We start from the raw sequence: 14,140 nt of genomic DNA, 5'->3' as shown, positions 1-14,140 counted from the left end.
AGGAAATCTACCAGGTGGAGGAGCTTCTCCTTGAACCGAGAAGAGACGCTCAGGTGCCTGTCCTAGGGAATCAGACCTTGGCTTTTTAATTTCTTATGTTTGGGACATGATTAAGTGTTTCTTTTCTGATTTAACCTTATCCGTTTCACTGCAAGAGTCCAGAGAAAAATCAGGAATATCGCTCACTTCTGATGACTAGAGACCCAGTGTTCTGCAGGAACTTCTCTCAAAAATCCTGTCTTCCTTGGTGTTGAACGTCCCTGCAGCCACTGATCTTCACCAGGGACTTCTTACCCAGTGCTCCTGGGGTGTCTCAATGTCACACCGCTGTTGACTGTTCATTCTTTTAGAGCCACCGGTCACTTTTCTGCTGACTCTGTGAGCTTGGGTTCCAGGCCAGCCTGGGTTCTTGCCTGTTGCTTCACTGCTCTCCTCTCCCCCATGGTCCCCAAGACACCTTGCGGGGAGACCTTCTCAGCCCTCTTCATCCTTTCTGATTGATAATAGGGCTGTTTTAAAATAACGCACACCACCAACCTACCTGTAACCTTGTTCCTAGGGTATGTTTATACTTTATAGTGATGTAATCAGAACAGTCATTAGCTTTTAGCATTTTCTTTATTCCTTCTGTATTTTAAATGATCATAATCAGTGATGAATCTGATGTAATGACCCTCAAAAACAAGATAAAGTAGTCTACATTATCAGGGTCCCTACTTCCTGTAATGAAAATGATCACAATTGGATCTCTTTAAGTTGGATCAGTTGAGATTGGGTGAATTTAAGTGAACAGTGGTAAAGAACCCACCTGCCAGTGCAAGAGACTCAGTCCCTGGCTCAGGAAGAAATGACAACCCACTCCAGTATGCTTACCTGGGAAATCCCATAGTCAGAGGAGCCTGGCGGGCTACAGACCGTGGGGTCACAGAAGAGTTGGGACACAGCTCAGCGACTGAACAACACAGTGGTCACTTCTGTCCATGAATTGTGTGTGGACAGTGTGTCCTTTAGATCTTGAGCTCCTGCAGAACAGGCCACCTCAAGTGACTTCATGAGACCATGTGACGAGCACTTCTTTTATTTGTTTTTAATAAGATCTTGAAAAGCGGGCACTAATCACCACTGCACATTCTGATGACTTAATGTATTTTCCTTGATAGACGTTCCTTAAATAACAAGGTTTGCCATCATCTTTATTATCATAATTCGTCTGAGCATAAGGAACAGTGGAGTTAGGGAAAGGAAGCAGCGTAAGACTTTAAAAAGCCTGACTGAAACGTATGTACTGTTTGAAGCCACTGGTAGACTGTGTATCTCTGTTGACACTTGACTTGAATCTCCCATCCATCGCCTTGCTGCCGCGGCCCAGTCCCAGCGTTTGTTACTGTACCCTTTCCAGCATCTGCTCCTTCGCTTGCATGGGAGGGGGATGCTGGCTGCCAGGCAGTCTCCGAGTGGAGCTGTGACATCATGTCTGATCGATGGACACAGCTGTGGGATTTCCATGTGTGCTTGGCAGCACCCACACAGACCCATCTGGTCTGAGCATGCAGTTACCTTCTCCTGTGATGCTGTGAAAATTATTCTGCGTACGATGGAGTAATGCCAAGGGTATTATTGGTACTTACTTGGTGTAGAAGACGTGAGTGGTTCAAGAGCCCGAGATGGTTTTCTGTGCAGACTTGAAGATTCTGGTGAAATCAGACTACCATCGTCTCGCTGAGTTTTTGCCTGTAAATCACTTAGTCCAGTGCTGATGGAGACCTGCTGAGCTTTTCCTTGTTCTAAGTTTAAGAAATGGACATTTTGGTAAAACAGGTGGTGAAGTAGCAATGCAGACGGTGGCCAGTCGGAGCGGAGTTCGTTTGGTTCCAGTCTCAGAAGGTTTGCTGTGTCTCGTTTCTTAGCAGCTCCTGTGCATTTTTGGGGTGAATGCTTAGGGAAGATGTCTAAGGATCACTGGGTTTTTTCCTTTAAATAGTTGTAGAAGGTGTGTATGTGAATTCAGCTTCCCTGGTGATGCGGTGGTAAAGAATCCACCTGCTGGTACAGGAGATACAAGAGATTCTGGTTTGATCCCTGGGTTAGGAAGGTCCTCTGGAGGTGGAAATGTATTTTTCCTCCAGTATTTTTGCCTGGAGAATTCCATGGACAGGAGAACCTGGGGGGCTACAGTCCGTGGGATCACAAAGAGTTGGACACAACTGAAACAACTTAGCACATAGCGCGTGCTCACTTGGTCTTTTTCTGTTGGGGCTTTTATCTTGGAACTGATGGATCTTGGGAGATGGATGCTGATTCATTTTAAAGGACGTGTCCTTCCTTCCTCTGACTAGATTCCGTACCTTCCTTCTGCCCGAGAATCTTCCCTGCAGAGTTGTGTTCGCCTCTGTCTGGTTGAATTACCAGTGAATTTAAGTTGTAGGACTTTTTGTGTATCTGAGTCAGACGAGTTAACTTTGGTTCATTCACCTTGCTGTGGTACTGAGTAATATTCTCAGATGTCACTGTGATTTGCAAGTCAAAGGTGGTCTTTTCTCATTTCTTTACCACTTAATTTGCAAGTCAAAGGTGATCTTTCCTCATTTCTTTACCAGTTAACAGTCTCATGAAGAAGGGTTTGGTGGCGGTTAACTAAAACAAACTTGTAAGCTGTTTTTTTAATGGATATTTTCATTTGAAGTCTATGTGTGTTTATACACTTCAGTGGTGAATCTGCTAGAGATATTTGCATATGTCATTCTGTTATGATTCTCTCCATCTAGTAAAGAGAGTGAATGGTGAATTGCCCTCCCTGTTTTCTGTTGCTCAGCTGTCACTGAGTAGGCTTCTTTCTGTAAGGGGTGTGCTGGGAGAACACTCCCAGTCCTCCTGGACCCTCCCAGACAGCTGAGGTCCGCTTCTGTCTCTTCACAGTTAGTGCCATCAGTGGAAGGAGACAGAATTCAGGCTGCAAGAGTTTAAACAGCATTTTGCCGCATGTATGCTCAGAGTCCGAGCGTTTTAAGGAGTCATTAAAAAACCCCACTAGTCCTCTGCCCTGCTCCACGCTCAGACGGTGGGGCGGACAGGACTTGTCAGGTGACTCCCAAACCCCTGGCTGCTTTTAAAGATGACCGTGATGCTCAGATGTCCTCCAGTAGCCAAGAAAGGCAATGGGAAACTCCTCCCCAGCCTCAGCCCAGCCGAGACAAAGGCCTTTTCTGTGGGAGCTTGCTCTCAGTGGGAGAGTCCAAAATTCTACTTGGCACCAGCTGCCTGAGATCACAGGGGAAGCGGGGCGGGTCTGGCAGCTGCTTGGTCCCTGGAGGAGGCCAGGAGTGGGTCTTCCCTTTCTTCCCCACATGTCGCCTCTCCTCTCTCAAGTGACACTTCGTTTTTGTTTTTTTTTTTCATCTATGCATTACTGTGCCCCCCCCAGAGACGAGCTAGGACTTGGCTGGGTTACTTGCCGGTTCCCCTTTCTTTGCAAATGTGGGGTTTGTTATTGGTTGAGAAATTGTTAGCCTGTTCGGAGTTTGTTGTCTGTGTATCTTCTCTGGCAAAGTGAGGTGTGTGTTTGTGGTGGTGATATGTGTAAATATAGACGGGGGCGAGACCACCAAACCTGTATTTAACTAATGACCGATGGGAGATCTGAACTCCCATGTTGGTTCATTATTATCCTAAAGACTCATACATTTAAAAACACCATATTGAAAGCATTGGCTTCCCAGATGGTGCAGCGGTAAGGAACCCGCCTGCAAAGGCAGGAGACACAGGAGATGTGGGTTCGATGCTCGCATTGGGAAGATCCCCTGGAGGAGGTAATGGCAACCCACTCCAGTATCCTTGCCTAAAATCCCATGGGCAGAGGAGCCTGCTGGGATACAGTCCATGGGGTCATAGTCAGCCTTCACTGAGCACGCGCACGCGCGCACGCACGCACACACACACACACACACACACACACACACACACACACTAGTTGTGATGAGGGTCCCAGATGTACCTGTCTCAAAGCTGTTGAGAGACACTACATTTCTGATGCTTAGACAGTGCCTGACAGTTAGTGGTGCTAAACGCCTTTTTATTTTATAAACTGTGCAATAACCTTCTATTTTAAAACCAGAGAAGCCAGAGAAGGGATGGTTCAAAGAATATACAATCCTTATCCTAAAATGGTGGTTTGAGAGGACAGTATGCCTTGCTCTGAACACCTGTTTCATCTGGCTTCCATGATTTGACTACTGAAGACCCAGAAATACTCTGGGAAGTGACATTGATCTGATTACTTTATGTCAGAAAACATTTGGATGTTTCAGTCCTATTAGAAAAGCTGTTCCCAAACTGCGCTGAAGCTGTTCTTACGTCATATGTCATCATTTCTAACTTGTAGCCCCGTTTCAGACCTGTGACTGTATGTCTTACAGTTGGTCGTGAATCATAGTTTCATTATGATATGTGATGGAGTGGCTGCCGAGATGCGTTCTGTGTGAGGGTCCGCCAGCAGTGTGACCTGTCTGTATATTGAGTGCTGTTCACACCCACAGACAGTACTGAACTCATGTCTGTAAGGATTTCTAAGCACGTAAGATGTGTCAGGGTTTTAACTTGGTGGGCTCGGCAAACTTCAGGTGCCACTGGAGGTCTTGGTTGTTCTTATACAGAGAGGCGAACGAGATAGAAGACAGTGCTTTGTGCAATCGCTAGAAAGAAATATATCGAAACCAGTCACATGATGTTGTTTTCTTGCTCAGTGAGTCCGACTCTTTGTAACTGTAGCCCACCAGGCTCCTCTGTTGCAGGCAAGAGTATTGGAGTGGGTTGCCATTCCCTTCTCCAGGGGATCTTCCCAACCCAGGGATCGAACCTGGGTCTCCTGCATTGCAGGCGGGCTCCTCTGTCGCAGGCAAGAGTACTGGAGTGGGTTGCCATTCCCTTCTCCAGGGGATCTTTCCAACCCAGGGATCGAACCTGGGTCTCCTGCATTGCAGGCAAATTCTTTACTGTCTGAGCCACCAGGGAAGCCTTGCTTAGTCCATGACATGTTTAAATCATCCATTTGGTATGATTTGCTCATGCATGAGATTTCAGTGAGAATTACCACACAGCCCAGTGTCTGGACTGCACTTGTGCTCTGCGCCACGTTCACGGCCCTCATCTGTCAAAGTCACGTGACAGCTGTGCCCATCAGCAGCGCGCTGTAGTATCCTCACAGTTACATCTCCGGACCGAGCTGCAAGCCACCACTGTGAGAATCACTGGTGAATGATGATTGTATGTTCTGGTGTGTATTTGGTTTATAAGCAGTAATGAACAATGGCAAGTTCACTTTCTTTTTCATTTGGTCCCATGGTTAATATCTTAATTGTTCCCCCTTCATGGATCACAGCCTTATCATGGGGAGGAGGCTGGCATAACTCAGTGAAGTGTTGAGCTATGCTGTGCAGGGCCTCCCAAGACAGATGGGTCGCAGTGAAGAGTTCTAGCGTCTTTTATCTTAAAGAACAGTGTTAGTGAACCAAACTTAGGTTCGTCCTGTGAGGCTGTATGGAAGGTTCTTGGAGATGCTTGGCTGCACCAGTAGGTCTCGTGTGTGTGTGTGTGTGTGTGTGTGTGTGTGTAGGAAGCGGGGACCTTGGTACACTCACAGGAGTAATTTGTGTGTGTGTGTGTAGGAAGCAGGGACCTTGGTACACTCACAGGAGTAACTTGTCTTTGTGTGTGTGTGTGAAGGAAGTGGGGACCTTGGTACACTCACAGGAGTAACGTGTGTGTGTGTGTGTGTGTGTGTGTGTGTAGGAAGTGGGGACCTTGGTACACTCACAGGAGTAACTTGTGTGTGTGTGTGTGTAGGAAGCGGGGACCTTGGTACACTCACAGGAGTAACTTGTCTTTGTGTGTGTGTGAAGGAAGTGGGGACCTTGGTACACTCACAGGAGTAACGTACGTGTGTGTGTGTGTGTGTGTGTGTGTGTAGGAAGCGGGGACCTTGGTACACTCACAGGAGTAACTTGTCTTTATTTTTCCAGACCCATGTTACCACCTGTCTCCTTCATACCCGCTCTGATTGTCCCTCACAGGCTCTTCATTCCTTGCCCTGCTCATCTCATCTCAGTAAAGTGAGAGGCCAGGGAGTGAGCCCAGTCCAGGACAACCTGCCAGCACCCAGTGGTGTTTGTCTCTGGGCCCCCTGCCTGGCCTGATCTCTTGGAGGAGCCCCCTGTTCAAGACTGAGGGGCTCCTGGGCTGGGCTCAGCCCCCACCTGTGGCTCCGACCCCGGGGATGCTCCTGTGAGAGGCTCTCAGAGGTGAACCTCCTCCATCTTAAATGCTCCGGACAGTTTATACTCAAAAGTGTTCTCTAGAAAAGAAACAGCCCTTCCTGGTAATTGATTGAAATAGTATTGGCCAGTTGTTCCCCCCTTTCCTCCCGTTATAACAGGTGAGCAACTTGAGGCTCAGAGGAGTGGAATGGGCTGCCTGGGGGCATGTGGTCAGTGAAAGAGCCTGGTCTGCACGTGCCCTCTGCTGCCTGCTCATCTTTACCTTCTGTTCTTGTTGTCTTGTTTGCTGAGCTTGGGATCACATTGCAGAGGGTGAGCCCCCAGTTCTTGGCAAAGGTCACAGTAACTGTCTCCCTTGCTGGAGGGGCCGGGACCCTCTGATGGCCTGTGTGTGGAGGAAGTCCAGTCATGCATGTCATTCAGACACCGCATGTTTTATTTTTTTCTTAAGGATGAAGAGGAGGAAATCAAACTGGAGATAAATATGCTGAAGAAATATTCTCATCATAGAAATATTGCAACGTATTATGGTGCTTTCATTAAAAAGAGCCCCCCAGGACACGATGACCAGCTTTGGGTAAGCAAACGTCTCCTGCGTATTTTGTGGGGTTTCCTTTTCGGTTGTACTAGAAGGGCATTAAGAACCTTCCAGAGGAAGGGGAGAGAAAAGCAAAAAAAAAAAAGGGTAAAGTCTGGAATCTTCCCTGGACTTCTCAGTGGAAGTATCCTGAATGTTTATTTTGGTGTTGATTTCACATTGCAGGGAAAAGAGTTTGTGTTTTGGGAATAAGGTGGCACAGTGAGAGAGAGGGGAAACACGCAAAATAGCAAGGAAGTTAGGAGCTTGAAATCAAAAGCAATGTGATAAAAGCTTTATGGACATGAGTGTAGTATCTCAGCAACATGCATTTTCTTTACCTCTGTGGGAGTGAGAGGCAAACTGCAAGACAATAAACTTCGTTCTGTAATTCACTAAGAGCAGTGGATTTCAGGTAAATTTGTGGAGTTTATACATGTTCAGCCTTACCTCTTGAACACGTTTCAAGATGATGACACTGAGATAGTGCTGGCTCTGTAGTGATCACGTTAGTTCTGCCAAAAATACTGGACTTACAGAGCGGGAAGATAGATGAATGCTCTTCTGATTTTTTTCTTTTAAAGTCATTGTAGAATATTTGCAAAGTTAGGAAAGTAAAAGGGAAAAAAATTACCTTTATTTCTATTACCTGTATCTAAACATGGTTAAAATTTTAGAATAGTTCAGTTCATTTTCTAAATATTTTACACTTTGTTCATATTGTTCAAACATTTAAGTATTGTAAAGAGTGTCTTGTGAAAAGTTCTGTGCTGCTTAAAATTAGTCCTCCTCTTTTGCACTAACTCCAGTTAACATAAAATAGTTAGAGAATCACAGCGTTGTGGAAAGTAGAACATTTCTGATGCTGGCAAGTGAGATGCCTGTTGGGGAGTATCTGGGTCAGGTTTCTGATGACTGGGCGTTGGCTAAGGACAGACAGCCCACCTGTGCCTCGGCCCGGGCTGTGCTGTGGAGTGAGGACCCGCTGTCCTGGACCCGTGTGCGTGCCCAGGAGGTGGGGTGGTGGAATACGCGCTCAGAAGTTTGGTGCCTCCACAGTGATCGCGTGCCCAGACCTTTAGGAAAAGGGCGGAGTTAGACCGCCCCCGGCTGCCCAGGGAGGGTGCTGACGCCTGTGATGCTCTGACCACCGGCGGGACTTATCCGTGTCTTGTCTTCTCCAGCTCGTTATGGAGTTCTGTGGGGCCGGATCCATCACAGACCTCGTCAAGAACACCAAGGGCAACACGCTAAAGGAAGACTGGATAGCCTACATCTCCAGGGAGATCCTGCGGGTAAGCCGCCCTGAGCTCGGCTTTTCGCATTTGCTGCTTGTGGTGGTCGTTCAGTCGCTCAGTCGTGTCCGACTTTTGGCGACCCCATGGACTGTAGTGCTCCAGGCGCCCTGTCCCTCACCAGCTCCCAGAGCTTGCTCAAACTCGTGTCCATCGAGTTGGCGATCCATCCGACCACCGCATCCTCTGTCACCCCCTTCTCCTGCTGCCCTCTGTCTTCCCCAGCATCAGTTGCCACTGTACAGATTATTCTTTTCACAACAACCAACGATTCTGGATAGCCAGTTGGCTTCGACAGTTGAAGCCACATCACGATGTTGACTCTGGCCTGTATCTAAAGAAACCAGACTTAAAACAGTCGTGTGTGTGGTTTTTTTTTTAAAAAAATGTAATTTATTCCCCTGAATTCATCCTGCAGTTATTCAAAAGAAAATCAGAGTGCAGAGGAGGAGAAATAATCTGTTAACTCATGTTGTTTATGGAAATCCTGTGTCTGAGCTTGTAAATCAATATTAATGGTGCTAAATGCTGGCTTTCAGAGTCATCTTCTGGGCTTTGGCATTAGCAGAATCTGCTGCAGTATTTATGAGGGAAAGTTGTTGTGTTTAATGTTATTTACAGCCCGTTGGAAAGCTGGTTTATGGTCTTTGAGCAAGTTTCGGAGCTACCAAATGATTTTAGCAGCTTCTGAATGATTCTTTTCAGTAGTGGAGCCGTTGTGGCAGCGCAGACAGTGTGTTTGGAAATAATGTATTTGAAAACTGCTTGTGAGTTGCCCACGGGCTTCTTCTCTTTGGTCAACTGTCACAGTTTTCTCTCTACTTTCCCTATAAATCACACGCTTAAATGACTTGGTTGGATTTCATTTATGGACCACATTTGAAAAATAAAGACTGTGGAATTGAATTGGAACCTAATTGTTAAAAAAACCTGTTACTTTATTTTTTATGTATAGGTAAATTTATGTTTAAGCTTCACAGAGGACTGCAGGTTTTTAAAAATGCTGTCTAGAATTCATGGAGACAGTTTGAATTTCTTTTTATTTTGTTTATAGAGCCCTTGAAAATAGATAATTCTCTTAAGACAACTAGTTGGATAGGGAGAGATGGGAGACCTGTCTTTGTATCATCACATACACATTTCATTATAAAAGCATGAGAATTCTTTTGTGGTTACTAAAGGAGCCTTAACGTGTGAGACTAAGCCTCCCGCCTCACACTGCTGTGAGTGGGCACCTGCGATGTCCTGAGAGCAGAGTTGTTGTTGTTTAGTCACTGAGTCGTGTCTGACTCTTTGTGACTCCATGGACTGTAGCCCGACAGGCTCCTCTGTCCATGGGGTTCTCCAGGCAAGTATACTGGAGCGGGTTACCATTTCCTTCTCCAGGGCATCTTCCTAAACCAGGGATCAAATCTGCCTCTCGTGCTTTGGCAGGTGGATTCTTTACCACTGAGCCACCTGTGATGCCCCATGATAACAATAAAACCCCACTAAAATGTTAAACAGGAAAAATCAAGTAAACTGAACTCATCTACCCTTTCTCAGTTGCTGCATCTTAGACTGGATAGGTCACTTGTGCCTTGGGAGGCAGCTGCACATTGGGTTCTCTGGCAGAAGTCGGGACAAGTAGAGTTGTGAGAATGCTGCCTTTTTGTCTTTCTGACCATATTTGGATGCAAACTGCGTTTCTTTTCTCCCACCACCTCTCATCAGAGGCATGCTCCGGGCTTCATTCCAGATACGAGGTCCTCAAAAAGTGCTGTGTGCCCATTAGGGCTTATTTCCTTGGGAGAAAAAGAAAGATGCTTGATTGGCACATGAAGCTCTGTGGATGGCAAAACCGTTGTACCCGTGGGGTAGAGGTGGGGTCAGTCAGTAGTTCACAGCTTGTGGCTCTTTGGTGGGAAAACCAGGCTGGGTTCAAGGGCCAGAGCTTGAAGCCCACTCTCACCCTTGCTTTTCCCCTGAAATGCATGCGGTTCACATCTCCCCCCAGGCTCACCCACTGCACAGTGGGCGTGCAGCGTGGGAAAAGAGCCGTCCTGTACAGAAACAGCACACGTGGCGGGAGAGACACTGCAGATGGCCCCTGCACACGTGCCTTCAGGAAAAGCTAGAGTGGCAGTGCTACCCGCAGCCTGGCCCTGACCCCTCGGGACTGGGGCTGCGTCTCTCTGGTGTCACTGGTGATACCCTGCTGGACACGCACTGAAGCTGAATTCTGTGCACACTTTATTTTTCAGTATTTCTTTGTTTGCCTGCTCCGGGTCTTAGGTGTGGCATGCAGACTTAGTTGCCCCACATTATGGGGATGTTAGCTCCCCAGCCAGGGATAGAACCTGCATCCCCTGCATTGGAAGGTGGATTCTTAACCACTGGACCACCAGGGAAGAACCAGAGAATGGGTTTTGTTTTGTTTTCTTTCTTTCTTTTTTTAAATCTTTTGGCCACACTAAGTGATATGTGGGATCTTGGTTCCCTGACCAGGGATCCATTCTGTGTCTCCTGCATTGGAAGGTGAATTCTTAACCTTCGAACCATGGAATATTATAAGGAGTGCATTCTGGACTGTTCACTGACAGCATCAGAGAACTAAATCTCTCTGTGTCTTGCCTGCAGGGCCTGGCCCATCTCCACATCCATCACGTGATCCACCGCGATATCAAGGGCCAGAATGTGCTGCTGACCGAGAACGCAGAGGTGAAGCTGGGTAAGTGTGATCTGATGCCCGCCAGGGAGCAGTCCTCTGTTGGCATCATCCTCGTTTTCCCTTCCGTCCTTTTTGGAGAAGTGGGAACCAGGCTTACCTCTTAGCGTGGCTCCAGGCCCACTTCATCCGTGCCCCAGACTCTCCCAGCAGTCCCTCCGGTGGTCCCTGTGGGAAACTCAGGAACGCGGTGGGTACAGGCCCCTGGGGAAACCCCCAGGCTGGTCGAGCATCTTGGCGCTATGGTGACTTGGCTCTGGAGGGGGCGCTCCTTATCTGTGTTGCTGGGGGGTCGCGCATCCACGCCGTGCTGGTGTATGGTTTACTCTGAAGACCCTGCTCCTCTCTGTGTCTGCGTCCTGTTGTTTACTGGTTTGCTCACTGTGGTCCCCTTTCCTTCCTTCCTCTGACTGCAGTGGACTTCGGAGTGAGCGCCCAGCTGGACAGGACCGTGGGGAGGAGGAACACGTTCATAGGCACCCCATACTGGATGGCCCCCGAGGTCATCGCCTGTGACGAGAACCCCGATGCCACCTACGATTACAGGGTAAGGTGCCACCGGCCTGGCCTCGTGGGCTCTGACAGTCCTCCCCGTCGCTGCTCCGGCGAGCACCGTGTGGACTCCTGCTGTAGGGCACATTTGCCAGGACAGTATTTTTAGGCTTTGTGTGTGTCTGTGTGGTCCATTTCTGCATCAGCTCTGTTCTAAGTCAGGTGCTGCTTTCAAGGTGGGAGGGGTCACTGTCAGTCTCAGAAATATTTTTGTCCCAAGTCAATTCAGCTCTTCTGCTCTATTTACTGTTTTTTTTGATTTGAAGAGTATCAGGTATTTATTATTTCAGAAATATTGTCAGGTTACATAGCAAGCACCTTGTGAAATTTCAGAGTCTTGCTAAAGAGCTGTGCACCTTTGCTTTTGTCACAAATGTGTTTAAGCTCTGAGAGTGACCTCTAGAGACGTGTATCAATAATGCGCTTCTTGATCCTGATCATCAGACTCTGGCTGAGTTGGATCATAGGTACGGCAGCTGGTTCTAATTAATGATCATCATTATCATTATTGCATAACTTTATACAAAGTTGTACAATACAAGGCAGATTATATAGCTTTTCCATCACCCTCTTCATGAGTTGACTGAACTTTATGCGCTGATCATTTATTTACTTGGAAGATGTTCTTCCAGATGTGTTTGTGCTTGTAATTTCGTGGCAGACTTCCTTTTGGTTTGTCCCCCCGAAGAATGCATTTATGTGGTTTGTGTGAATGCCCAGTGGTGGTGAGTCCCTGGCCTCACAGTGAGGATGGTGCCCTAACGTCTGCTTTGTTCTGCAGAGTGACCTCTGGTCCTGTGGCATCACTGCCATTGAGATGGCTGAAGGCGCTCCCCGTAAGTAGCCTGCCTTCCTTGTTAGCCCGGTTCTGTGCAACGTAACCCTGGTCTCGTGGCTTCAGAAACAGTGGCTTCATGGATGGAGTTGTTCCTGGTGGGGTGTTCAGATGAAGGCATCATAAATACAGTGGAGTTTTAGATGTGAAAGGAGTTCTTGGCACACATCAGTCCTTCTGAAGGTCTCCCTGAGGTTCATGGCCTGCGTTACCTGTTAAGTTGTAATTAGATGTGTGACCTGGATTTATTCTGACATCAGATAATGACAGCCCACTCCAGTATTTTTGCCTGGAGAAATCCCATGGACAGAGGAGCCTGGTAGACTCAGTCCATGGGCTTGCAAAAGTTGGACAGGACTAAGCGTGCACACACACACACACAATAATAGGCAATAATTTTTCTTTTTACAGTTTGAACTTAGTATTCAGTGAAACTGGTCCTAACACAGGAAATTTCCATTTTACTTATGTTTTAACTTTAAAAATAGAGGCACAACCTTTGATCCATCGAATTTATTTATTTATATTTTGGTATTACCTGTGAAATTTTGCTTCCACTTTGGTTTAAATCAGTGACAACTTCGTAAAATTTATTTTTAATGAGGAATAGAGTAGAATTGCAGAGAGCAAAGGGAAAGAAAGAAACCCATTATTTTCTGCTGGTCCCCCTTGAATATATAACATTTGGTACATAGTTGCTGCTGACTAAATATTTGTTGAATGAATGATATCAGGTTGCCCCCAGCTAGGGATTGGTTGCACTGCAGAAGCGGCCGTCTGTGCCGATCACCCTGTGCTCCATCGTTTCCCCCGAGGGCCTGAGACAGGGCAGGGCTGCCAGATGCTTTGTCCGGTTCCCTTTCGCAGCGGGAACAGCACCCTCCTTTTCTTTGGCGCTGTCTCCCAGCTGTCTTGTAAGGTGCTTGTGACGGTAAATAAATACACGGAAATATCTGTTGTGACATACTCGTGTGTCCAAGTGCACCTCTCACGCCTTCACTGGGCCAGTGATCAGAGGGTAAACAGTCATCAAACAAAATGAAACAGTCCCACTCACTCCCTGATTTCAGGAACACTCACTCTGACAGTAAGCATTGAACATGCCTGCTAGTGCTCCTGAGTTCCAGGCATTGTGTGAAGAAGGCCTTTACAGCTGTGTCTCATTTAATCCTCACGACAGTCCTATGAAAATAAAGATATTTTCGTTGTCATCCGATAGATGACTTAAGCTGTCAACTCCTTTAGGACCTTGAATCAGTATTTATCTTTGATTTATGAACGCTTTCCAGTGTCTGTTCCGAATGGTCTGTTCTTCTCGTCGCTCTTGTCCTCGTGTTTTGCTCTGCTTCGGTGGGGGGTTCAGGGTATGTTCTCAGCTGCGTAACTAGATGTGCAGACAACAGGCAGAGCGTGTGGTGTCCTGAATGGGTCCCAGAATTGGAGACCGAGTGAGCTGAGTGCCTAACTGACACGCCCTCTCCTCTCCCCAGCTCTCTGTGACATGCATCCCATGAGAGCCCTGTTTCTCATCCCCCGAAATCCTCCTCCCCGGCTGAAGTCCAAAAAATGGTAAGATACACGTGCTTTGTGGTTGTCATTCTGTTCCTTTAAAAAAAAATAGTGTTCCGTTTTAGTTTGACCTCAGGACAGAATCCTGGCCATTCTGACTGCCAAAGAACTCAAGAGTCAGTGTTACAAAGTGTATTGCTTTAGTTTTTAATGTTTTTTTTCCTCTTGATCCGTTGTCCTTGAACGATAAAAATAGCACCAAGTGACTCTATGAACACCAATGCAATATTTTAAAAAAGGTTCTATTTTAATATTTAAATATACCTCTCAGTGTAATGGGCTTCCCTGGTGGCTCAGACAGTAAAGAATCTGCCTGCAGTGCAGGAGACTCGGGTT

General features: G+C 47.0%; 1 protein-coding gene across 35 annotated transcripts in view; it reads left to right on the top strand.

Moving 5' to 3' along the window:
• Positions 1-14,140, top strand: part of MAP4K4 (mitogen-activated protein kinase kinase kinase kinase 4) — a 146,926-nt gene that overhangs the window by 88,354 nt on the left and 44,432 nt on the right. For all 35 annotated transcript variants that reach the window (XM_068985109.1, XM_068985291.1, XM_068985283.1 and 32 more), the window contains exons 4-9: positions 6,721-6,846; positions 8,031-8,141; positions 10,761-10,851; positions 11,265-11,395; positions 12,182-12,236; positions 13,726-13,804. In XM_068985109.1, coding sequence (XP_068841210.1) covers positions 6,721-6,846; positions 8,031-8,141; positions 10,761-10,851; positions 11,265-11,395; positions 12,182-12,236; positions 13,726-13,804 — 593 coding nt within the window. The remainder of the gene's footprint in view (positions 1-6,720; positions 6,847-8,030; positions 8,142-10,760; positions 10,852-11,264; positions 11,396-12,181; positions 12,237-13,725; positions 13,805-14,140) is intronic.

This window comes from Capricornis sumatraensis, chromosome 1 (genome assembly GCF_032405125.1).
Source record: "Capricornis sumatraensis isolate serow.1 chromosome 1, serow.2, whole genome shotgun sequence".
Taxonomy (NCBI): domain Eukaryota; kingdom Metazoa; phylum Chordata; class Mammalia; order Artiodactyla; family Bovidae; genus Capricornis; species Capricornis sumatraensis.
Note: the sequence above shows the minus strand (reverse complement) of the source record. Positions and strands in the feature narration are given on the sequence as shown.